Source organism: Python bivittatus, unplaced genomic scaffold (genome assembly GCF_059951505.1).
Source record: "Python bivittatus isolate LINGU-HERP-01145 unplaced genomic scaffold, Pbiv_v1 ctg000670_np1212, whole genome shotgun sequence".
In the NCBI taxonomy this organism is placed as follows: Eukaryota; Metazoa; Chordata; class Lepidosauria; order Squamata; family Pythonidae; genus Python; species Python bivittatus.
This window is the reverse complement of record NW_028277094.1, coordinates 1,254,506-1,281,338: the sequence shown is the minus strand read 5'-3', so window position 1 is coordinate 1,281,338 and position 26,833 is coordinate 1,254,506. Positions and strand designations below refer to the sequence as shown.

The following is a 26,833-nucleotide window of genomic DNA, read 5'->3' as shown; positions in this document are numbered from 1 at the left end:
GTTTGTGGTTGATCCACTGCTCAAAATAAGTTGGCATTAAAAGGTGAAACAATTGTGTTCCTATGCTGTATTAGTTTCTGTAATTCGGAGAAACAAGGTGAAGTTAGACATTTTGATTTTCTTCTTTTTCTACTTTTGGATTATTTACATGGAGAATTTTTACAGTGGGAATGGAGAAGAGTGTTTTCTGCTCAGAGTTACCTGAATGGGGCTGAAGTTCAGGAAGTAGGTGGAGCTGAAGCCCACGGGAGGGACACCTTTCTTTTATAGCACTCTGTCTAGCAGGTGGGAGCACCTGGCTGGCTCAGAAGCACTAATCAGGGTTGGACAGGGTTAATATTTCAATGGAAAACCACCAGGGAATACTGAAGTTGTTGCTAGATCGAGGTAAAGGATATTCCCAATGCTAAGCTCCTTCTGAATTGTTGCCAAAAAATCACCAGGAGTCAAGTTTGACTCAAAGGAGCATGTATTTTTCTGCTAAGCAGGCTTCTGGTAGGGCGATGAATCATGGATGAAGTTTGAACTGATTTCTTTGGAATCAGGGAGAGTCACAGTGTGTCCATCACCTCTCAAGATCTCTTGCATTCTAGGAAGTTCAATCCTGAAACATCTTGAATGTTAGCAGCTTGGGAAGTTCATTCCAAATGTACAATTGGTTTGCACAGATTTTACGCATTTCATTCATGCACTTGAACATCTTACATTGCTCTCTAGCAAAGCTTCTTTGGTGCTTGGCAATAAATGTAAAGTCCACATTGAAACCAAAGGTATTCAAAGCAATGGAAAGGTAAATGTGTGCTTTAAAAAGAAAAGCTTTTTTTAAAGAGAGAGAGAGAGAGAGAGAGGTTGGCTCTCTCAACTCAGCACTTTTGAACTGCTTCTTTGTTTTAATAATTCATACCCAAAGGAATAATATTTTTTGCGTATGTTTTCATGCAGGCTTTCCCATAACAGAATTTTTCAGTTAACTCTGTATAGGATTATACTACATTCCCTCCCAATCATTTATTTCCTAGGGTTGGAATCTCATCTGGGTAGTAGGACTTAGCTGACCTTGGCTGTGTGCTTGGATAGGAGTCCAGAAGGAAATTCTGGGGCTACAATCTAGACTAGGAAGTAAAATCATCATCGTCAACCTCCCAGAAGCTAGCAATTGCAGACCAGCCATAGAGATGATAGCACTAGCTGACCTTGGCTGATGTTGAAGAAGCTAAATTGTGTTGAACTTGGTTAGTACTTGGATAGGAGACCATGAGGAAGTCTTAGTGCTGAACATTCGCCTGGAAAATAGGAAAAAAGGTACCCAGAGAAGACAATAGCAAGCCTCTTCCATAGTATTTCCAACAAAACTGCATGGGTATGTCCATGTAGTCATCAAGAGCTGAGCTTCACTCAAGGAAGACTCGGCTTTACATTTGGAATAGCCAAGGTGTGTGTGATGTGCGTTGGCATGGTTCTTAGCCAGCTGCTCTTTGTGGTCCTCTTGATGTGCCTCTGGGGGGAGAAGTCATACTTATTGTGTGGTTTTGCTCTTTCTCTGTCTAAAATGGGAGATTGGAATCTTGTATTTTCCAACAGAAAGATGAGTTGCATTCCCTACTCTACCATCAGTTCCCGATCATACACATGTGCTATTTTTCTACAAGAAAATGGACCACTGGAACCCATTTTAGATGTGCATCGAGTTGGTGTGCTGCACTGTTGCATCTGATTTCATTAACTTTACAGGCTGTATTGATATGTTGTGACACGTGCCAATTGAATGAAACCTGGATCTCTGCCCTACCTGGGATATAAGACTTGGCCAGTTTGGCAGAATCTGTGGCATCTTACTTGCATCAACCAGTAACCATCCTAGTTAAAAGTTATACCTGTGGGTTTTTCTTTAAGTATTTTATTCTCTGTGGGATTAGGAAAACCACCCTTAATAAGTCTTGAAAGATCAGTCTTTGATTCCACTTCATAGTTTCTTTCATTGTCAGCAATAATATGAATTTGTAGGCCAGGAACAGACCAATTCATTTACTTTTTAGCTTACTGTGCTTAAACTGGGAAATACATATATGAGTTATGTATGTTCCAGGCCCCTGAGGCTGCAGGGTGTGGTTTAGACATGTTTATGAGGATCTGCTGCTGGAGAAGATTTGCCTTGAGAAGATAAATGAACCTTCTTCTTTTCTGATCCTATCAGATCCTAAGATGGCTGTTGGAAATGTGGCCAGCTTAGAGCAGAAAAGTAAAGACTGAGATCTTGCTTTTTTCTTGATTTATGGATGAACTGCCAATTAGGGGTGCCACCAGATTTGGAGTAAAATATTTGTACTAAAAAGTCTTCTGTACCTTCACTTCTTTTAGTGTAATGCCATTACTTCCTTTCCATTATCATCAACCAACTGATGTTCCTTGTCAGTTGCAACCATCTGCATGGGGGTCAGGCGAGGGACCAGAATGGTGGGCTACCGTCTGCAATTGCTTTCCATTCATTTGTTTACCCTCTCCACCACCAGTGCAAAGCAGTGGAGGTGGTAGTAAGATGCAGTGGTTAGGTGCAGCAGATCTGTGGCCAAGAGATACTCAGTGATGTTCTCTGTGCTTCTAGGGCTTTGCTCTTGATAGGGGCCCAACCACGCTGAAGATAGGAGGAATTAGAAGGAGCAGGAATGAGTCTTGGAGAGACTGGATGTGTCTCTCTTTGCTGTGATCCACCCCTCCAGACTGCCTTGCTCCCACATTGAAGATAGCAAAAACCTGCTGTTCTTGAACAGCATGCCAGGCTTTTAACTCTCCCGCCCCACTTTCCCCAGGCAGCGGTCTGAAAGAACTGACAAAATGGTCACTTTAGTACCTGACTAGGTAAGACCGAGCAGCGTGTCCACAAAGTCTTGGTGATTATTTTAAGGTTAATGGGTTCTCTCCTGCAGCAGACATGTTTGCAATAGCTTGGCACTAACTTGGCTTTTTTTCCCAGTGTTCTAGTTATGCCCCAAGAAAGTGAAGGAATTAGTTAATATCTCTTGCCATTTTTTTCTGACTGTGATTAGAATTTATTTGATCCCATTGCAGTATCTTAAATCAGGTATTGAATTAAATCAGTTTTCTATGGAATGCTACCTTTTTTAACTTAAATGACATCTCATTTTAGATGCCAGACAGTAGAAGGAGTAACAGGGTAAGGTAACAAGAGAAGCAAAGGTCAAAGAAGTTTGAGTTCAAGCTAATCCAGAGCAACTAGGATTCTGGCTGGAAGAATCAAACAATTTTATCCATTTGTTGATCCATCTTAATTGTTGGTCTGTGTTATTAATTTTGCCAGCAGGTTTGGAGGGATTGAGATACAGATCCAGTATATTCTGCTAAGATAAATTCTGCCATCTTTTAATTAAAGGAAAAACTCAACATGTAAATGAATAGGCAGCCTCATAATTTTTAGCTGGGCATGATTATTGTCTACTTCAGCTTGGGATTGTCAGCAATTGTTATGGACTTGATAGGGCAGGGGTAAACAATTTGATGTCCCCCAGAAGGTTAGAGCTGTAGAACCTTGCCATTGACCATGCTTGATGGAGCTGATGAGTGTTGAGTCTAAAATACCTGAGGACATCAGATTATCTAATCTGCATGCTAGGGAGTCAATACAGAGTGAGGTGTGCTTCCAAATAAGTAATTCAGAAGACTGATTTATTCATGGAAGCCTAGATAATCTACTGTTCTGTGGCCCATCAGTGTTCTCCAGATCTTCAGACAGATCTCTTCCAGCATCTGAAACCTGATTCTTTGAAGTAAAAATAGCAAGGGTTGAAAGACTGACTTTTATCATTGAGCTACCTTGTCTCCTGTAGATGTCTCCTCTGGCATCTTCTTCCTGTTTTTCCCCATTTAGATTAATACTTGCTTTTATTATCACAATTCAACACGTTGTGGGAAGAAAGGGGAAGACATCTGCATTGCTATGTGTCAATTCAGCAGCAACAGTTATAACGCTGAGATTTTCTAATTTATAATAATTGGCAATGAGAGACAGTGCCTATTCTACACTGAACATTTGCCCTGATTCATCTATTCTTGCAAGTAGCTTGAGAAATTCCTCCAGGCATTTTGCATAGAAAAAAAGATAAGTATTAATTCTTACGTGAGATCCATTGACCTACTTTGAATTTCTTTTTACCTAATAGAGGGCTGGGTCTTCCACCCATAATATATATGTAATAAGTCAACAAAAATTGCCTTGTTTAAAAAAATGCTGTGAAGGGCAAAATGAATAGTGGCAATCAAACATTATTTAGGGCACAATTTATCCAAAAGTGTTATTAAAGGCAATGTTTGCTATGGTTTATCACAACTGAAGCTTGCTGTGGGGCATTCCAAGGGGACGTTTAGGCGTGAGGTTTTTGTTTTATTGTTTTATTATTTTTACTGTGTTATGATTGTTTTATAGTTATTAGTTTTATTGTTACGGTGAGCTGCCCAGAGTTGCTTAAGATGGGCGGCCATGTAAATCTTTTAAATAAATAAACAAACTCTTGATCTTCTGTTGAGAGCACCTTCCTTTTTGATGATTCCTTCTCATCTCCAGGAATAATCCCCAAAGTATTAACATTTGTGTATTCTTTACATCTCTGCAAATCAAGCAAATACTTAACACTGATCCCCTGGTTTTACTAAGTACATGGAGAGAACCAGTTTTTCCATGGAATAGTTAATGGCAGAATTGTTTCCAGTGAAGGAATCCCAACATGGAACTGATTTTCATGCAAGCTTATAGGGAAACGAAATTCTTCCTAAAAGCTGTAGGCTTGAGACTGGTTGTTTGTCAGAACTTCCCATGTGGTCCAGTTGTGTTGTCAATCTCATCAGCTAGCTAACTGCCAAATGTTTTTAGCAATGAAATCAACTCCACCTAAAATCACATGATCTGCAACTTTGTCTTAACAGGTCTCATAATTTGCTTTGGGAATGCAGTTCCCATTTTCTGGTTATGTCAACAGATTTTCATCACTTTCCCTAGGTAGGCAATGAAAGGCTGCGAGAAAGGTTACACAGGGAGGTATGGTAATGTTTGAAAGAATCTATTTAATGCATTAATTTGCTAAAGGGTAAACCTTTGTTACAAATTACACAATGTCAGACTTGTTAGATTATTTATGTAGCCTGTTACTTACTTATGCATTCCACAACTTGATCCTCTCCAGTTGTGTAGGACTTCAGCTCCCATAATCCCCCAGCCAGTATGAACCTTAGGGGATTGTGGGAATTGAAATCCAATAAATCTGGAAAGCATCAGATTGAACATGGTAGTCTCCTCTGGATACTTAGTTGGCGAGGACACATTCAGAATTCCAATGTAGGCAGAATATCTGCATCTACAAAGACTGGACCACAATCCCCAACAGCCCCAGCCAGCAGTGATCAATAGAGAAGGATTTGGGAGATGTAGCCGAGCAATATCTAGATAGCCAAGGAGTCTAACCATTCTGCTGAAAGTGCTTTGGAACTTCATGGTGGTCGTCATTCCTCGGCTCTGTTTTTATTTTCCTCTCTAACAAAACAATACAGGATTATGCTTTCTTACAATGCTAATGATGCATTCGTTTTCTTACAGGAAGTGACATCTCCAGCCTTGAAATTGTCTCCTTATTCCCAGGGCAGCGTGCGGAGGATTATATTGGAGAATCCCGAGAAGGTAGAAAACTTTTACTGCTTACTACTGTTAAAATGGCATTGGGCGTAAGAAGTTGGAAGTAGATTTAGGTATTTACGTGTGGGTGTTCAAGTATAAATGGGTCTATATTCTCATATACTTGCATGTATGCATTTTTTTTTCCCTGGCCTTGTGGCTGTAATAAAGTTGTGGAGTTCCTGTTGTTCTCTGAGCTTGATAGTTTTCTGGCAGATGTTTCATGATAGTCCACTGATGATGTTACTTAGTTGGGTAATGAAACGTCTGCAACCAAACAACCAAGTTTGGAGAGTACCAAGGACTCCACAGTTTAACCCTGAGCTACAGATATTCTTTTCTATTATAATAAAGTTATTTGGGTTACTTGCATGTAGAAAGTTACAACCGCGCATGCGTGCACGTACACACACAGTTGGAAGGAGAGTGGAATTATCTCAAGCTCAGATTGATTCAAAGACTTGATCCTACATTTGCTGTCCTCGAGTCACAGCAGCTGAAAGGTTTGTGGATTGTCTAGAAAATCCTGAATCAGGATGTTTCTTCAGAACAATGTTAGCAGAACATCTTTGGAAGATTCCCCCCAGCCACTGCGCTTAAAATAATGGGCTCCGTAAGGAACGATCAGGTCAAATTCTAGTTGGTCCTCATGCATTGTGAATACATTGTGCGCTCACTTGTTTCTTCAACCTGCCAGCACTGAGAGCTAAACAATGCTTCCCTGAATCTGAGATCCTAGGTTATTGCCCTTTTATATGCTGGGATTTATCTAGCAAGGATACCAAGACAGTATCAAAAGGGCATAGCACATGGGTCACATCAGTCTCCTAGTCTTCCGTGTGGCCTCTGGAGTCCTCTCTCCAAAGGAGCCAGGAGAGTAAACTAGAGATGAACAATTTATTTGAAAGGTTGGGAAGAGGCAAATGTGAAGATAGATGGTCCGGGAGGGGAGTAATCCTAATCTTTACTTAACTGAATTCTTGACCTGACTTGGCTGGTTTTTTGGAATTTGGCTCTTGGCTCGAAAAAAGTGGTGCCCTTGTTCTTAATCTGTTTCTGATTGTTTATCCACCAGAGCTCCTGGGAGGGTTGGGGTGTGAGTGGATCAAGCAGGAACAGATCTCCCATGCCTGCAATTTTCCTCAATCATCTGGGACTTAGCAGGGCTCTTTCTTGCCATTCTGGGCTTCAGCCAACCTCACTTTGTCAGATTGGATGCTTTGTAGCCCCCGACGGCCTGTGTATAAATATGAGACTGTTTTGTTCATTACAGGAGCCACTCTCTCCCCTTCGGAGAGGAGGAAATAACGTGATCTATGAAAAGACGATAAGGAAATACGAGCTGCTAAATCCAGATGAGGTAAGAGATCCCCCTGCCCCCCACCCCTTCTTTTCTTCCTTTTCATTTTAAAGAGAAACCAGCGTCCTGACATTTTAGCTTGACTGGTGTGGAAGAGTTCAAGAAGGAATGAGGGCAGAGCCATCTCTAGATTGCGTAAGCCCTTCGGGGGGTTTGTTTCTCTCTTTCCTCCCGTGGAGGCTTGCACCTTTGGACCCAAACACCTGTTGTTATTTGATCTCCCAGACAAATGAAAGCTGCGTGGCCCATTGTACAAACCCTTGCAGCATAGCTATTAATTCAATAGCCGCAGAGCCCTTTTGAAACAAATGAATACAGAGTGTTATTTTACACTGCCCGCTTTCTCAGGGACTGTAAAGTTCCAAGGCGCCCCCTTTTCAGAGTCTCAGAGGAACTGGGGAGGCATTTTAAGATGGGTTTACAAGCCTGTGTGTTGAGGAACGGGAGGGGGACAGGTGATCAAGGAAGCCCAAAGCATCGGCTGTGTGAAAACTAGAGGACAGGCATCCTCCTGGGGACGCTCCCTGCAAAATCTCAGTTTAGACAAGAAGACTGGCCAAGCGGCTTTGAGGGAGCTGATCAAAGGGGAAAGCTGGAGCAATGCTGGAAGCACAGCTAGAGACCTAAATCAGCTGTTTTGGGAGCTGAAAATCTGATGCAAAGCCGGGTGGGAATCTTTAGGGCACTTTGGGAAGTAGCACAGAGTTGGAAAGGAACATCTTGCTTGGGCCACCAAAATGAACAGTATCAGCGATGTTCAATTGGAGGATCTTGATGTCCAGCCACGGATTCTTTGACTACAGGATTGTTCCTGTCACTACAGAACTGGAGAAAATGTTGCATCTGGGTTGACTACAAGCTTTCTGGAGGTTTTGAAAAAAGAGGCTAGACAGCTACCTGAAAGATGGTTTACTTCCCTGCATATTGCAGAGGATTGATCAGGGTTGTAACCCTTCCAACTCTATCATTGCTATTATTCTTTGCCATCAAAAGGTTAACTTCATGGATGGAACTTCATGCAAAAGCCCAAAAGGGCAGATAAACTCAATGAACATTTTTTTGTAATGGACAAATCTAAATATTCCAAATGGAAAATGTGATTGGAATTGTGTAAGTATGGATGCAGCACCTCTCAGAAATACCCGAGAGCAACTGGGTGTTTTCCTGGGTTCATGCAGTTGTGCTTCACAGCTGCAGTGTGATCCTGGCTAAAGATGGGCGTGGTTTTAGGGTTCTCTCAGAGAGAGTGTGTCTGCCTCCCTGTGCTCCAAATCTAATTTTCCCTTCTGAATCTGGATCACCGCACAGCCTACTAAAAATGACCCCTTGTGGACATTCTGCGGTCGTCGAGACGGATCTCAGAGGTTTGCAGACAGATGGCCTGTATTATGACAACCTGCATAGGACAAGTTCTTTTTTTCCAACCTGCTGTAAAAAGAAACAGGAAGGGAGCAGAGTTTCTGGAAACAAAGGCAAAAGGAGATCTGGTTAGAGAGCCCACTTTGGAGAGTAGGCTTCCTATGAAAAAACATCTTGTCCATAAAGTTGTGTCTGCAATAGGACTGAGTTCGCACATTGAGCCCACTGCTTTGTCAATCAAGACGTAGCTGGTTCGGTTTGCATATTGCATTCAGCTATCAGCTGTGTGTGTCTAGGTTTGTTCACAAACCACAGTAGGCAAACAAACGGCAGTATGTAAACAAAACACAGAAAGTCGGTAAGGTCGAAGTCAATTTCAGGACTGGTTAAAGTTGGAATTTATCTGAATTCATGACTCATCACACACAGTAGGGCTTGCCTTGGAGTAAGTGTTCCTTGGCAGGGAATTCTGGGATAAAGGCTTCTTTCTAAAGCGGTGCTTCTCAACCTTGGCAGCTTGAAGATGGGTGGACTTCAACTCCCAGAATTCTGGGAGTTGAAGTCCACCCATCTTCAAGCTGCCAAGGTTGAGAAACACTGCTCTGAAGGATTTTCAGTGCCAAACTTCAGCTCCCAAAGCTCATTCGATAGGTCTAGACTTCAAACAGTTTAGACTTTTATTTGTATAACTTGACTTGAAAATTCTTATTTAAACCCCAGGGGTATCCACTGGGGGTCAAAAAAATCAAGATGGCCATGCCTTTCTGCAGCCCCATCCCCTTTTACCTGCCTTATCATGACACACATGAAAGGGGAGGGGTTTCTGGCATGGCCACGACCACCCTCTTCACCTCTTTTTGACACCCATCCCCCAGCATCTGCATTTTAGTGTTGCTTCCTAATGCTAAATCGATATTAACAGAAAGGGTTTGAACCTGAGATGTGAACTTTCAAGGAATTCTCTTTCTCTCAGGAGAAGCAGTACCAATATGCCCTCCAGCATACCCAGTCTGACCAGTGCCAAGTCAGCCAGCCAGTGGAACGAGTCCAGGTGGTCCAGCAATGCCAATCCATGGGCAATGCCTGTGACTCCACTCCTGTCTGTGTCAACGATGTTGGAAGGGGTGGCATTAATAAAGTCATCATACAGACCTGTGAACCGGTAAGTGTTAATCTGTTAATAGATGTTCCTCAACCTTGGCCACTTGAAGATGTGTGGACTTCAACTCCCAGAATTCCCCAGCCAGCCATGCTGGCTGGGGAATTCTGGGAGTTGAAGTCCACACATCTTCAAGTGGCCAAGGTTGAGAAACACTGGTTTAAGTGGATATTTTCTGCTCCAAAAGGTTCTTTTAACTCAGCTGCCCAACTCAGAACTCATGCGTGGAATGGTCCTCTCGGCTGCTTTGCAGATGAAATGGCTATTAGTTTACAGCATAATTTTCTGAACCATTTTGCCAAAGTTGCAACATGGCCAACACCCAGCCTGGCGGGGAACGAGGCTTGAGCTAGCTCTCAGTTATCTGGAGTTCTGCGCTGACGTTATCTGGAGTTAAATCAGAAAGTGTGTCTGTGTTTGCCTCTAGCAGAAGGCAGGCGATGTTGCAGAAGCCTCAGCAAGAAACTTCATTCCCTGTTAGCCACAAGTTATGAAACAAAATAAATTGAGGTGGAGTGCTTGGGAAAAAGGAGAAGGTTGAATTCTAATTATGCAGGCGGCAGCCACAGATTTTTTGTGGTGCTCGAGAGGCTGAAGACGCATGGTGGGAAAACCCAGAAAAGCTGTGGGTTTTGTTCTTCTTGAAGAGAGCGAAGAACAGATGGGGAAAAAAGTAAAAAGAGGAGCTAGTATAAATGGCTTTGTGCTCTTTAACTGTAGCAAAGAAGTTTTTAACTGACCAAATCTTTTTTTCAGAAGTGCCTGAGTTTTCAGAGCATTTGCCTTTTCTTTTTAATCTTGTTTGTTTGTTTTTTGTTTTCCCTAAATTTAAACTCAAATCTTAGAGCTGATGAGAATTAGGAGGATAAAAAAGTACTCACCATTTTGAAAAGGAGTCTGCCAAACTATTGTGAATATTAATCCCGTATTGATTCTGGGGACAGAAGGGATTACAGGTAATCTTTGCTTAACGACCACAATTGGGAACAGAATTTAGGTCACTAAGTGATGCGGTCATTAAGTGAATCATCATGTGACCGGACCTAATTTTACAACCTTTTTTGCAGCGGTTGTTATGTGAATCATGTGGTTCCCCATTGATTTTACTTGCCAGAAGTTGGCTGAAAAGGTCACAGATGGCAATCATGTGACTCCAGGACACTGCAACCGTTGTAAGTGTGAGCTGGTTGCCAAGCACCTGGATCGTGATCATGTGACTGTGGGGGCACTGTGATGGTCGTAACTTCGGGCACCAGTCATAAGTCACTTTTTTTAGTGCCATTGTAACTTCAAACGGTTGCTAAATGAACAGTTGTTAAGCGGGGACTACCTGTATATCAACATTCTTTTATCTAGGGACCTCTGGACATCTAGTCAAAATCACCAAGCTTGCAGGGTGGAAGGCTGGGGATTCTGGGAATTAAAATCCAGTTCATTGGAAAGCTCCACTTTATGAAAGCTTGAAATATGCCACTTTGGGTTGTTTACTGGGCATTAGATGCTGTAAATTGTAAACAAACATTCTTGAAAATAGAAAATGTACAGTATTTCAAGTTTGGAAAAGGTGATTCTACCCTAACTTGATGTCTTTTGAGATTGAAACCGGTATTCCAAGCCTAAATCAGGGTGGCTTTGAGTCTGGAACACATATCCAACCATAACTTGACACAGCCTTTGAATTTGGATCTGCCAGTTTCAGACTAGAAATGTTACCAATTCAGAATGCTTTGAATACCTTTTGCTGGAAGCTGACATGAGAGTCCTTGAGAAAAATTAAAATGGGGGAGGGCATTCGGAAAAATGATGTTTAGTACTTGAAAACTTATGGACTGGTGTATACTTCCTTCATCTTAGGTCAATTTTGACCCTTTTGTATTATCTAATGAATAAGCTGTGATGGGTTAAACCATTGCAGGAAAATCTCAAAGCTGTGCCAGCTTTTCAGTGGGTAACATTTGCATTGCTCTGGTTTGAATTTCCACTTAAGCAGCTTTGCTGCTGGGTTTGCGAAGTCATGGTTTGTTTGAGCATGCTTTATTGAAAAGTTCGGCTGGCTCTACATCTTAAGCCATTAATCATGGTTCATAAACCCCACTGACTGGCTTCACCCAACACGTTGACCCAGAAGCAAGCAAACCAAGTTCCAGCTTAGTGCAGAGGGTCTCTGGTGGCCAGAAGAAATCCAACAATGCTGCTGCAGAAGATTAGGCAGTTTATTGATGCATAATGTAGAATATAAGGGTGCTGGAGAAATAATGATTCAAGCTACAAATATTTCATGGTCACATCAAGGAGATTCAGTGCAACAAGTAGGTCTGTGTAGTGTGCAGTCAGGAACCAGAGCAGTGCTCCAGATCAGCCACTTGTGTGCTAGAGTTGAATGCTGTTTATGGTCAAGGAACGTGGCCCTACTAATGATGTTCTTTATGTCCTCCTGTTAGGTGAGGTGCACCCAGGAGACCAATGACCAGCTAGACTGCCGATACTTTGGCGAGCTCCTAGCAGAGCTGCACCGCAAGAGCAACGACCTGTACAGCTGTTTGCTTCAGCACGTCGAGAAGCTGGGCGGAAGGTAGAGGCCAGCCCCATCCTAGCAGGAGCATGCTTGGAATTCGGAGAATGTCTGGCAGCCCCGCTTGGAAGGGAAGGAGGGCTGCTTGCCCGAACAGCAGCTGCAGCCGTGCTTGGTTTGCAGCAGTCGTCATAGTGCTGCTTCTGCATGAGAAATGGGGTTGATTGAGTGGGCTTCGGAAACCTTAAATTCCTCTGTCTTAAAGTATCCTTGCTCTTTTCAACAGCTTTATAATCCCAGTCCCCGTATTAGGAGGGTGTTATGGCAACATTCCTGGTTTTTATTTATAGATAGTCCTCAGTTAACGCCAGGATTTTTGTCGCTAAGTGATGCAATCATAAAGTGTGACGTGACTGCATCGCTTAGTGATGGCAGTTCCAGCAGTCCCTGGTTACCGTCGTTAAGTGAGCACCTCACATGACAGTGACTTCCAACTTCCTACCGGCTTCCCCATTGCTTGTGGGAAGCTAGCAGGGAAGGTCGCAAATTGCAATCATGATTGTGGGACTCTGCAATGGTCGGAAATCCAGGCCAGTTGCCAAGTACCCCGATTGCGATCCCATGACCTCAGGGGCACTTCAGTGGCCAGAACGTCAAGGGCCAGTTGTAAGTACCACTCGTTCAGCACCGTCACAAGTTTGAAGAGTCTCTGAACAAATGGTCATTAAACAAGGACCACCTGTATATAATTGTTATGTACTGGTTTCCCAGGTCATGCTAAACCATAACTTAGTCACAGTTTGCTGAATAAATCACAGTTGCCTGGGTTTGTGCAACTTACTTCACCATGAAAGAGGGACCATCACTGTTGCAATGATGGGTGCCACCAGTTGGACTGCAGGTTTATCTGGGATATGCTTATTTGTGGATGTGTGTGTTTTATCTTAATTATTTACATTTAATATTCTGGAAGCACACCATTATCTTTTGAGAGGCAACTTAGAATATACCTTTGTCCACCAAGTCAGAATGAAAGAATTACCATGACATTCGTAGTAATAATTATAATGTACTCAGTGGATAAGTAAATGACTGTGCTAATGTTTTCTTGTATTTCTCTTACAGAAGATACGAGCTGGAATCTCTGAATGATGTAAGTGCCAAAAGGTTTCCAGAATTGCTAGCAATATCCTGGCTTGGTGGATTAATACATAAACTATGGTCAGCTGTCTTTAACTCTGGTATAAATCCCAAAAGTGACAATACAAGGCTGGTCTTAACTTGCCCAAGTGAAAATTATGCTGGTCTTAACACAAATGGTAGGGCCTGATTATTTCTTTTCTTTATAGTGGCTCTTAGAGTTGTTCGTGGAAGGTTCTCATACCCAAATGTACTCAAAGATAATTACATACAGCTTGCTAAAAGCACAGCAACCACCACGTTTCTTGCGTGTTCAGTCTCTTCAATACGCACAAGTCATACCGTGGAAGATATGGATCCCAAACAAGTGTTCTGATTTTAACAAGCCTGCTTCTGAGTATTTTGAACACTCCGCTGGTTTGGTCTCAAGCTATATCACAATAAATACATAAATGAACACGCAGAATGGGTCCTTCTTGAGATCAGAAACTTTCCATTTTGCACATCCCTGGGGGCTAATGCTTTGGGACTCGTCCATGTTTAGAAACTTCCCACGGAGAGGGGAATAATTTCTTCCCAGCCCCACTATCAAAGTAGTAGGAAAAGTTGCTGGCAATGACTTGTGCATATGGAAGAGATTGAACATGCAAGAAATGTGGTGGTTGCTATGCTTTTAGCAAGCTGTGTGTAATCAACTTGCTAGAAACGTGTAGGAAGGGAGACATGTGCAAATCCTTTGAAAGGGGCCCTTCGTAAGATAGAGGAGCAGGTACAAACTACCTCTCTACAAATCCTTAAAAGAGCTGCCACTTTTTCTTGGTTTGGACAGGTGTGGCTTCAAAAAGGGCTGTTGGCTGGCGCTGCATGGATGCCCGTGGACAGTCACTTCATTTTGCTGGGAAAAAGACACGGCCGCTATGCCTACACCAACATTTGGAGACAGATCAGAGCAGCCCTTTGAAGCAGCTGTGTCCGTCTAGAAGAAGATGCAGCTGCTTTTATCATTTATGGAGAGGAGTTTTGGACCCACTCCTGCCTGTTGCAAAGGTCCTTCTGCAGATGATATTCCCAGCCCAATAGGATATAGACGAGTGAGGCTGAACCAAGTATTTGATTAACCCATAACAGCACTTCTGATAATATGCATTCTATTTCTTGTTCTGTTTTCAATAGACAGAGGATATTGAGAGCTTGATTCCTAAAGGGCTTTCAGAGTCAACAAAACAGCAGATCCGTTATCTTCTGGAGGTAAGGAGTTGTAGAGAAATTTGCGTAAATCAGTGGAAATTGTGTTTGATTTCAGGTTGTGAAACCGTTTTGTCCAGATCCCTACACACTTACACACAATGTTGATGTATTTTTTCATATGTACTTACTGCCCTTCCTAGGATAAATTCTGTGTTGATGGATAGCAACTATAGGGTTAGAAAATATGCAGTAAAAACTAATATTGATGAAAGGAGGCATTAAAAGCAACAAAAAGTCCAAGATAATCTAATAATGTCTCAAACTGTTGGAACACATAATATGTCTCAGTATGGTATGCAAAAGATTGGAATAGAGATGTCACATTTTTGAATCCAAACTTGCTTTAAATATCTACTGCAGTATTTCTCAACCTTGGCAGTTTGAAGATGTATGGACTTCAACTCCCAGAATTCCCCAGCCAGCATTGCCTCCTATTGCTTTTACTGTAAACTGCCTGGAGTCACTTCCTAGTGAGATGAGTGGTGACCCCATTTGAAATATAAATAAATGTAAATAAAATTCCTTGTGGTAGAATGGAGCACTATTAAGGAGAACCGTAGATAGAATATGGTGGGAGACAGTGAATGCTATTTCTCCCAGATTTCCACCTGGCCATTTCTCACCGACGGCATTGGAGTGATTGAGGAATTGAATTGTCCTGTAACTCCACAGCTCAGTTGCATGCTTGAACCTGTGTCTGATTTTGCATTAAAATCTTGCTGCTCCAGAACCATCCTAAAATCTCTGTTTTGCTTTCCACCTTTCCTAGATGAGAAGAACAGCTGATAAGTCGATGCGGCTTGTCCTTGCTACGTTCAGCAACCTTCGAGAGGAACTTGTCCACTTGCAGGATGACTTAGGGGTGCGTAGTTCTGTTGGTTGGCCTGTGTCCAGGTGTATTGGTCAGCTTTCCCTGAACTGGTGCCTTCCAGATGTGCTGGGACATGCTGGATGGAAATGACATTTCAGACACATCTGGAGGAGGTCAGAATGAGGAAAGCTGCACCTATCTGGCACTCATGATCTAGGGCCAGGGTTCCTAAAACCACTTCAGATTTTCAGGATCCTCCTCTTGTCACTGACTGTTTTTGAAACTCCCCTTGATTTTGATCGACAGGCATATAAATTCTGGGTAGAAATATCTGATCCTTTCTTGGATGGTGGAAACAAAGGCTATGACAGTCACTATTTCTCAAAGATTGTAAGTCAGCTTCCAGTTGCTTTTCTCATGGGACAACTGGAAGCATCTTTTGAGACCAAACCATGGATAATAGGTGACTTGTTAGTAGCGATGTGCAACAGATTTCAAATTCAGAGTCTATGAGTTTGAACACTTCCCAAATGGTTGGTCAGGACAAGTGTCAGTACTTGTCCAGTAAGGTTGGGAGAGAACCCATTATGAACTTGGAACATTTTTAATTAGAGGTATTTTGTATCGTTTGCAGTTGCATTAGAATCACTGATTTGTACCTTTATTCACTTTGTCCATGCTTATTTTTCAACAGAGTATTGGCTTTTAATCCATGAAATTCTGCCCCCTTTCAGTTAAGATCAGGAGATACAGGTTTAGCTTTGAGTGTCAGTGTGTTGCAAAATAATCGAGGCATATTTTAGGGCTGACTTTATGGTTCAACGTGCCTTTGGAGATCCAAGCCTCACTTTGTTCTGGATCAGAAACGTGCTTTCTCCTTGTACGCCATAAGAAAATCAACCACCCACCCAACCACCCAATCAAGCTGTCTGTCTGTCTGTCTGTCTGTCTGTCTATACATAGAATATAGGGTATTTTTAATAGCCTGTCTTTGGGTTTTTACAGAAGCTGGAAACAGACAAGATGCTGCTTGAGAAAGATCTGACTTTCAAAGAAGCTCAAGTGAAAGAATATGAGATGCTTTTGGCATCTGTGCGAGAGAATAATCGTCAGCAGCAGGTGAGCAGGCACACTTCGTGGTGCCAAAGGGTGACCCTTGATTTAAACTGTTGTCTTGTCCAAATGATCAGTTTTTATATTGACCTATCAGTTGATCTAATACCAAAATGTTCTTCCAAAAATGTCGGGAAGGTTGGGAAAGAACATCAAATCCTGGGGAAAAAAGAAAAGGTGTGAGGAAATGGGGGGGAGGACAGAAAAATACAACCAACAGATTAGCTTAGACTGGATAAATGTTTCCTATTTTTGTTATAGGAAGAGGAAAACAAATCTTGTGTGTAGAAAACTGCTGTGTTGTGCAGATGTAGCCATCATGTCTTGCTTTATGGCTTAAGTGTATATCTAGGTAATTGTGATCCATTGGTTTGTTTTCTGGGCTATCCATGGTATTCTCAGGAATCTTCTCCAACACCAGAGTTCAAAAGTGTCCATATTCTTTCTGTCCTGCTTCTTCAAAGTCCATGTACAGTAGGATGGTTGATAGTACTGTTCAAAGGTGACAAGTGCGTAGGAATAGCAGCCCAAAATGGTGGTGGTGGGGGCATTGTGAAAATACAGAACGGGCATCAAGCTAAGCCATACGGAATCAGGTTCTCCCAGCTGGCAAAGTCATCTAAGACTGCTTCCTTTTGGTTTTGCTGGGTTTGCAGCAAGCCCTCCGCGAATACACTCTGAAGTGCCGTTCCCTGGAAGAACAGCTCCTCTCCATCCGTCACAACGACAGCGAGCGGGAATTCCGGCTGAAAGACCTGGAATACAGCAAACGAGCCTTGGAGCAGGAAATCCAGAACTTGAGACTCCAGGTAAACCGGCCCCTTGTCTTTCCTTTGGTTAGTTCTCCGTTGATGCTTGGAATTCCAGGGGCTGCCCTTGAAAATGGAGAGGAGGGTCACAGCAGAAAAGGGGCAAGTGAGTGGGACACTATCCTCTGCCCAAAACGGGCTCCTTGATGGCAGTTTTCTTTTCCCTCTGAGTGTCCCTTGGATCCAGAAGTAGCATGGTTATGGGGAATTATGGGGAATTAAATATGGTGGCCACTCCTCTGCAAGAAGTTGCACATCGGAGGTTGTGCTCTGAAAAATCAAGTGAGGGAGGGAACATATATGAACATTAAGTAAATTTAATTTGAATCATGATTCAATTAATTGGATACCCATTAATATATATATATATATATATATATATATATATATATATATATATATATATATTAGCAAAGATTTTGGACAATGGTTGTCAGTCAACATAAACCGCACTGAATTATTTGGATCAGTGTAAGATAATGCAGATAGCTCAGTGGATAAGATGCTGGACTAGGAGCAGGGAGTCTGAGATTGGAGCGCCATCTTTGCCATGCAATTCATTGGGGACTTAGGACCAGTTTTTCTTAGCCTGCCCTATATCACAGGTCTTTTCTGGGAATAAAATGAGGGGAGACAACTTATGAACATTGTCTGGTGCTCCCTGAGATAGGTGTAGAGAGTAAGGAAGATGATTTTGATGGAAATATGCAAGAACTGTTACCTAGTGGGGTGAAACCTTCTTTAAGCTCTGGGAAACAAGGTAATATTTGGAAGAGGCTCAAGCAGACATCTCACTCATTCACAGCCCAATCAGTTGTGCAAGATTCTGTTATCATAGCCATTCTCAGTTAAGGTTGTCCTAGTCTTCCTTTGGATGGAGTAGATTTCCTGGTCTGGTCTACCTGTTGGGGCTGACAGTAGATGACTGAGTGGGTGGGGGGATGGATGGATGGATGGATGGATGGATGGATGGATGGATGGATGGATGGATGAATGAATGAATGAATGAATGAATGAATGAATGAATGAATGAATGAATGAATGAATGAATGAAAGAAAGAAAGAAAGAAAGAAAGAAAATTGGTCCTTAGAATAAATAACTCCCATTATGGTGAGGTTGCTTTAAAGAATTGTTAGTGGTTTTTTTAATTGCAGAAACTAAAATATTTCCTCTGCTCAGACTTCCACCAATCCTCTGGGCCAGACCACCACAGATGAGCTCTCCAGCCGCTACGTAGAGATGATCAACCAACTCAGAGAGGATAAGGACCGAGAGATCCGCAATCTGCGGGTAAGTTGGCTTCCTTATCGAAGATGCCTTATTGGTTGGCTCTCTTTAAGCCATTCCTGCTTTGCAGAGCTGGGGCCTCAACAGCAGGGGGGGGGGGGGTGCCTGGCTGGCCTTGTCTGGGCCTGGAACCTAGGCTGGGTTGAGCTTGTTGAACAGTTGGATGGGAGACCCCCGGGACATCCCAGAGGTGTAGGCTAGCCTGGGAGGTTACAAAACATTCCAGAAGGTAGTGCAAACGGCTTCTACCCTGTTATTACCTGGAAAACGACATAGTTACATCCATCAGGGATTAAACTTTACTCAAAGACATTTAGCTATGACAGAGCTGCCTCTTGAGCACATGTTAATATATGCTTTGTTGTTGCTATAGTCCCAGTTGTCAGAATTCCAGAGGGATTTCACAAGAAAGCAAGGGAGCGACGTTGACCTCCAGATGAAACTGCAAGAGTTTATGCTCAAACTGGAAGAGAAGGAGGCTTGCATCAAGCGGCAGGAGGAGGTAAGAAGTGCTGCACTGAGGGTTGGAACAGGTTCCTGGCTTGCATATGCTTTATCCCTAATCAAGGAACCACCAAGGAAGAAACCTCACCCCAACCAAGGCTGGCAAGGCAAGCTACTGTATATAAACAGCAGCAACACTTCACTCCCTTCTGCACTGATGGTGTTACCTAGCTTGGTAATGAAATATCTGCAGGAAAATAAGCTCAGGAATCACCAAGAACCCAACTGTATCCCTTTCTCAACCCTACAGAGTTCTCCCAACTGTCTGTCTAGGTCCTGGGTTCCAGGGAGGCTTGCTGTCCATGAGCGGAGGTCAGAATTTCATCCTAGTCACTCTAATTTACGTCTCCTTTCCTAGGGGTCTTATTTCCAGCAAACCTAATCAACATTAGGAATACTCTGGATGGCTAAAGAAACTGCAGGATTTGGAATGTTGAATAGTCTACATGTGATTATGTCTTTTTGCCTAAAATGTGGGGTTTTTTTTGGTTAATCTTTCAGGAAATCTTCAGGCTGAGGCAAGAAAAACTAACCATCACACCATCCCAAGGAATCACGAAGACCATCATCACAAAAAAGTAAATCGATTGCGGGCAACTGGTTGTTACTGTTTGTGTTTTCCCCTGTGGCAAGTTATAAGAACAGGCTTCTGCCCATAAGAAGCTCACAGTCCAAATATTGGCACAAGGGGAAGAACAGCATGGCTGGCCTTACAAAGATGCACCCTGAGCCTAAGTTAAAGAAACCCACTTGCTCTGTTCTTATAAGGTGCCATGCCCCAACCATGAAAACCTACAGAATGGTTGTGCAAGTTGCTAAGATATTGACTGTGTTCTTACTGTCTTAGAAAGTACTCAACCAATGTTATTCTAGATTACCATGTTATATGAACCAGCTTTTAAGCTGTGTTTACGTTGCATTTGCTTGGGTTAAGCTAAGTTACTGTTGGGCTTGCCGGAAGCTTTAGAGAAAAGGAAGTTGGAGAAAGTAAACAGACTTTGAACCCTTTTTCCTTGGAAACAGTTCCAAAGAAATTCATCAGTGATTTTGGCCTTTAAGTACATATGGCTGGAAGAAAACAAGAGCCCATTGCAAATTTCCTGGTGCTTTCAATGTAATCTGCTTGCTTCATTTATGCACCCATAAAAAGTTATTCAAAGTAACACTGTGACCTGTGTTCACATGACTTCCTTAGTGGTGGTTAGTGAATTAAACCTTTTTTTAAAAAATTGCACAATATATTAAATCCTAAACTAACCAAAGGAGTTGGATTTGGACAACGTCTAAAGTCACCCCAAAAGAAAGAAAGATTTAAACCTACCATCTTAGGCAAATGCAACTGTTCAGTTTTAAAATATCCTGGTTTATTATTATCTAAGTTGAAGGAGGAACTGACTGGTGGTTACTCTGAGTCTTGCCGAGTGCTGTAACTGAATCTAATCCTGTATTATGCAACCTCTGAATTAATGGGAATGAGACAGAATTGGATCCATTCACATGTTCTGGTGCATTAAATTGTAATGCAGTGTTTCTCAACCTCAGCAACTTTTAAGAGGTGTGGACTTCAACTCCCAGAATTCCCCAGCCAGCATGGCTGGCTGGGGAATTCTGGGAGTTGAAGTCCACACCTCTTAAAGTTGCTGAGGTTGAGAAACACTGCTGTAATGCAATACTTTTTCTATTTATTTAATGGGTTTTCAACCCCAAAATATTCATTTTCTTGGTACCAATCTTTCTGCCCTGACTGGCATGCAAGAAGCCAACAGAATAAAAAGCAAATACAGAATGACGTTTAGCTATAACAAAACAGCAAAACTGAAAACTTATGAAGAACTAAACTTATTGAGAATAAAGTGTAAGGAATAACCTTTTTTGGAATGCAGTTAAAAACCATGGCAACCCCCTCTGGTATATCTTAGCCAAGATTGCAGACTATATTGCATAGAAGAGATTGAAATAGAAAATGTTTCACCACTTTTATCATAATTAACATTAACTTGGGTCTCCCAGCCGGCTGGTGAAAATGAAAATTAAAAAAGAAAAGACTGCAATAAATCAAAAGAAGAAAATGAACAGATCCAGGGCAGGAATTTTTTTGCCACATGTATCCTCCTGTTCTTTCTAAATGCAGATAATAAAATTATATTTAGTCAGATATAACTCTGAAAAACTGGAGCTGTTTTTTTTTTTTAATAGGGTGGCCTAGAATTTCTTACCATCTTTTTGGGGAGGGGGGCTTCGAGTCAGTTTTTGACTCCTGGTTGACTACCTGGACTAGTCCCTGCAGTTTTCTTGGCAAGGTTTTTCAGAAGTGGTTTGCCCTTGCCTCCTTCCTAGGGCTGAGAGAGAGTGACTGGCCCAGGGTCACCCAGCTGGCTTCCTGCCTACGGTGGGCCTAGAACTCACAGTCTCCCGGTTTCTAGCCTGGTGCCTTCACCACTACCCCAAACTGGCTCTCAATCTAGTGGTGGCAATTATTGCAACAGGAAGATTACCGTCCTGTCCTGCTTTGAAGAATAGAATTATGCCATATAAGGTCTAGTTCCACCTCATTGCTGACAACGGCTTTCCACCTGCCAGATACAGGAATCAGTACCCCATCCTCGGCCTCTTGTCAGATGACTACAAAACTACATCACCTCTTGGGGAATCACAGACGATTGTGATTGAAAAAACTGGAGAAACCTGGAAGCAGGTAACTCGCTGGTGGAATGTCTTCCCACGTTCAATCAGACCTGCGGGGGCTTCAGGATCTGAGCCTTAGGATTTTAATAGATGGGAGGTCGTGGGGCAGTCATCAAAGCTACATAGAAGGAGTCATTTCAAAATAAGTGTAGTAGTGTAATGGAACTTTGCTCCTTGGATACAACTCAATCCTATGAGTGCCCTGTTGGCAAAAAAAGCAGGATATAAGTCAAAATCAGCATGATACAGGATATATTACTCCTGAAGCAGTGGTTTTCTACCTGCGTTTCATTGGCTGGGTTGTGACAGCATGGAAACGGAGCATCACACTATTTGGAATTTGTAGCAAGGTGAGGTGTTGGCTACGGCTACAACTTCATCAAAGAGCTCAGAATGCTAAAGCGCGTTGACTATTTCAAGGGGTCAGAGGCAGGCGGAAGAATTCTCCATCTTCACATCCTAGAGTGTATTTCCCCAGTGAGAAAATCCACTTGTGTAGAAAATGCTACGAAAGCATTCGAAGTCATGTTGCCTAGGGCAATGGCGAAATACCATCAGGGAACCTTAGCGTTTTTAGTAAGTGCTATTTGGTGTTAAGGGCCAACTCCTTACATTAGCCGGACAAAACCAAAGAGTTCAGAATAAATAGTAATTTATCTCTCGACACATATCTTAAGTGAAGATGTGGAGATGAATTACGTGTCTTATTTCTTTTGCAACAGGAATCGTTTACTTCTGATTAAAGAACTGCTGGCTTCTTTCAGGAACAAGCAAGTCTGCCGGATAAGTTATGGCTGATCAGAAGAGCTTGCATGAAAATGAATATTGTTACGTTATTGTTCTGCTCTCCCAGCCCCCCGCCCCCCCCCCCATTTAATGCTTAAAGTCTGAAATAATTCTGGATCAGTCAGGGTTGGAAGGAATTGTTAAATCACACCCTACCAAATGCAGCATTTGAACAAGTTACTCACACCAGTGGTTTTCTACCTTCAAACCTAACTGGTCATTTGAAGAACTCCATGTGGGTATCTCTGTATGTATTGGGAAAGGACATGGGCTGGGGCATGCAGAAATTATGTGTGTACTAGCCAAGCCTGTGTCTTCTCCCTTTTGATTCCAAAGATCTGAGGATCTTAGAATGTATCCAGATGCTTCAATTTGCAAAGATCAATAATTACCGAATAAACGTTTTTCCTTTCTGGAAATGTTCAGTCCATTACCAATGCTAAGATGCTAAGAATCCTAAGATTACTTCCAACACAGCCTATTAATGAAGGCAGCAAAGAATTATTTGACAGATAGATATATAAGTGTGTTTTCTCACTAGCAGTTTCTGTCCTTCTGGAAACCAGACACAGTAATTTTAAAGTATCTAATGGGTAGCGTTTGGGTGTTGGGTTAGTTTTTGTTCTTGCTGTAGTCACTCCATTGTATGGTGGATCAAATCTTGGACAGACAAGTTTGGATTGAATATAGTATCTTTGTTTCTAAGCTTTGGTTTGTTGTATGAAGCTAAAATCTAATATATGGGGAATGGGGGGTGGAGGGAGAATTGATAAGAGTTGCATGTTGTCTAGAGAAAATAGGTAAAGCTTATGGGGCGTTTCAGTGTGAAGTTGAAAATGGGGCTTGAGATTTGAAAATTGTGCTTGTATGAGGATTGAGATGGTTATGGCCATGGATTCACATTGTCACAAGCAAGGAGTTTAAGTCGCGCTGCGTTGCCTTCCAGCTAGGGCTGGGGAAGACACACCTCCCACTTAGGAAGACAGTAATGAGGGATGGAGAGTGGATGACACGTTTGTAGGAGTTACGGGTTAGATTCTGCTGTGTGTAGATGTAACTTGCTTATTCTTGGTGGCTTGGAGTCAACTCACTTTCTGTGGACAGCACCCTTATAAATGAAAATAGGGTGTGGGGGAGGGTCATAGAAAGATGTGTAAGACTGTCTCAAAATTGGCCTTAGGATTTGAGGCCGAACAGCTTGCAATGATCTGTCTACCCGAAAGAGCATCCTGTTTTGTGACGCCGCGTTATTGGTGGCGCAGCCAATACTGACATAACTGTTCAGCTTTGCTTCAAGATTGAGGGGCGTAGGGCTACCAGACGTGGACTGCAGAACTTCTGTACAATACTACATGGCAGGAGAAAGATATGGAGGATTCTTTCCCTCTATTTTTGCAGCAGAGATCTACGAAGCCTAGTTAAACCCTAACATGGAAATAAAGAAGCTCCTACTTGTGACTCTTAAAAAATGTGTTAGATCTTGCTACAGACAGGACTTTTAGACGGGGGAGCAGATAAAGAGCAATGAGGCTGTGTTCTTTATGCTGTAGTCCAGTGTTTCTCAACCTCGGCAGCTTGAAGACGTGTGGACTTCAACTCCCAGAATTCCCCAGCTAGCAAGCTGGCTGGGGAATTCTGGAAGTTGAAGTCCACACGTCTTCAAGTTGCCGAGGTTGAGAAACACTGCTGTAGTCTCTTCAGACAAAGCATTTCTCAGGAGTAAGCCTATCCTAAACTATTATTGAATGTCATTACCAATGATGGCTTTTAGATGTATGAGTCAGCTTTTGAGGTTACTTTTAGTCCTATTTTGCACTTGAGAGGTTTATTTCATATGCCATCCCTTGATCTGGGGAACATCTGCCTTTGGTGAAGTAATGTTCTTTAAAAACATACACACCCTCCAAATAAAAAATCATTATTAATATAAACACACAGAAAATCTAAAACTTCGGTCAATTACTTAAGAGGAATCCCCATTGAGATTTACATTTCAAGTAGGGTCAACCTCGTACGTACAAGATGCATTTTGAGATAGCTTTGAAGAAATGGAAAATAAACCCTGGACCTCTGTCAATGATGTGGTTTCAAAGTAATTGAAATATGGAGACTGTTGTTCGTTGCAACTCACAACGTGTGACTCAGATCAGCTCTCGTATGGATATTTTATTCTGAGGCAGCTAAATCTATTTAAACAACAGCTCACGATGGTGACGTATGTATGTCTTGAGTAGCCATAACTGATGTAGGCCCATTTAAAGACAAAGGCGTAGACAAGGCTCAATGTGAAAGAAAAGCCTTATTTTATAGTACTTGGAATTTATCATATTTTCTGACTTGCCAGAATAAACGTGTTGAGATTCACATCTCTGACTTCCTTGATCTATAGAATTGCTGAAAGTTGGAAAATCAAGTGAAGTAATAAATGTGAAAGGGCAATGTTGATTTTGAAATGGGTGAGACTTAGTGAAGTGTACTTGGCTGTTCTCAACATAATCTCAACCATTTCCCAGTATCACAGAAGGGGAATTTTACGGTTAAAATGTTTTAAATAAGAGCTGGTTTTGCAGTTATAAAATGCCAGTGTGTTTTCTTGTAAAGCTCTGCTTTGTGGCTGGGGCGTTGTTTCCCCCCTTTCTTCCACTGGGTGAAGGGCATTTTGGAATTGATGTGGACAATCTTTAATAAATCTGTGATAATATACAAGAACACGCCTGACTCTCTTGGTTAAATAAATTTTAAAAAAAATACATTTCGAAGCTTGATGGTTTAGACCTCCTGTTTCTTTAGGCTGCTGCTGTATAAATAAAACTGGACGTTAAGTGTTCATCTTATACACACAACATACATGGGCCTTATAACTTTCTAAAATAAATAAGTATATAAACTAGTAGAGTTGCCTTTTTTAAAAAAAAGAAACACCTGGGAAGCCTCCTTTGACTTTTGAAACAATTGCATAATGTGCAAGTAATTTCACACTCTCTCACTCACCCTAAATCCTTACCTGCTGTTAACCATTTTAACTAGAGCTATACAACCTGGTACGTATAAATCTGGTTGGTTTTCTTCTGCCATCTAGCAGTCATCTGAAGGTCTACGGTCCACATTTGGTAACCCAGCTATGCAAGTCACTTAAAGAGCTAAGCATTAATGCTTTGGGCAAGAACATGGAACAAGCTGCACAATTCTTGGTAGTGTGTCCTATGAATTAACAGCAATTATATAAACCAGATAACTTTACTTTCAAGACAGCCCCTTTTCTCAGCATGCATTTATTCACACACACACACATTAACTGATGGGAAGGGAAATCAAGTCATTCAGTAATTTCAAGATTATGAAGAGGACTGGGAAAAACCAACACATTTTACAGATCCCAAAGCATATTTCTATACCGTGTTTATTATGCTTGAGTTAAAGTGACAAACTCAAGGTGTAAATGTATTGTTGAAGGCTTTCACAGCTGGCATACGATGGCTGGTGTGGGTCTTCCGGGCTGTGTGGCCGTGTTCTGGAAGGTCTGTTTCCTAACGTTTCGCCAGCATCTGTGACCGGCATCTTCAGAGGACAGGAGCATGGACAGGAGCGGCTCTCAATGCGCCCCTGCTCCTGTCTGTGCTCCTGTACTCTGAAGATGCCGGTCACAGGTGCTGGCGAAACGTTAGGAAACAAAACTTCAAGACCACGGCCACACAGCCCGGAAGACCCACACCAGCCATCAAGGTGTAAAGTCAATTTAAATCTGATGTGCTTTTAAGTTTTGTGACAAAATCAATAGATTTCCCAATTTTGCACATAATCTGCCAGATAGGCCTCATGATTGGAACAGAACAGAACACATCTTTATTCGGCCAATGACCAGCAAACTCATGTCTGGAATACGTGACTTTCAGCATCTCACCCTCCCCTTCTGCACCAGCATGAAAAAGCCACACAAGGAGATGAATTTAATGCCACTGTCATATATGATCAAACCTGTTAGGATGTAACTGGGATATGCGACTTACCAGAGAAGTCCTAAAAGAGGGATGTTGAATAATGGTCTTCATTATTGTTGGAATATAGCAACATAATTTTAAAATACATTCCAAATGCTTGGAATTTTTCTACTAGGCCATTGTTGTAGTGGTGCTTTTTAGCTATGATTTTAAAATAAATGCCACTGTCACCACTCATAATTACTGCAGATTTAATAAATAATTGTTTCATGCAACTGAAATTAAATGAACTTTTTTTTTTTTCCATTTAGAAGAAATCTGAAGACAGGTTTTTCTTGTGCCTTTGTGTGTGATAATCATCATAGTAAGGCAGAAATTTAAACACATAAATTAGGAACGTGCATCATTTGACCGGCATGAGAAAGGAATATCAAGGTTCTTGAG

General features: G+C 42.0%; 1 protein-coding gene across 1 annotated transcript in view; it reads left to right on the top strand.

Moving 5' to 3' along the window:
- The window catches only part of POF1B (POF1B actin binding protein), a 30,633-nt gene extending 7,763 nt beyond the window's left edge, over nt 1-22,870 (top strand). Inside the window, exons 2-15 of the mRNA XM_088151642.1 lie at nt 5,603-5,683; nt 6,951-7,037; nt 9,370-9,558; nt 11,997-12,127; nt 13,193-13,220; nt 14,381-14,455; nt 15,225-15,317; nt 16,272-16,385; nt 17,036-17,188; nt 18,369-18,479; nt 18,850-18,978; nt 19,482-19,558; nt 21,561-21,675; nt 22,388-22,870. Of these exons, the coding sequence (XP_088007768.1) occupies nt 5,603-5,683; nt 6,951-7,037; nt 9,370-9,558; nt 11,997-12,127; nt 13,193-13,220; nt 14,381-14,455; nt 15,225-15,317; nt 16,272-16,385; nt 17,036-17,188; nt 18,369-18,479; nt 18,850-18,978; nt 19,482-19,558; nt 21,561-21,675; nt 22,388-22,408 (1,404 nt within the window). The 3' untranslated portion in view covers nt 22,409-22,870. The remainder of the gene's footprint in view (nt 1-5,602; nt 5,684-6,950; nt 7,038-9,369; nt 9,559-11,996; nt 12,128-13,192; nt 13,221-14,380; nt 14,456-15,224; nt 15,318-16,271; nt 16,386-17,035; nt 17,189-18,368; nt 18,480-18,849; nt 18,979-19,481; nt 19,559-21,560; nt 21,676-22,387) is intronic.
- The last annotated feature ends 3,963 nt before the right edge of the window (nt 22,871-26,833 follow it).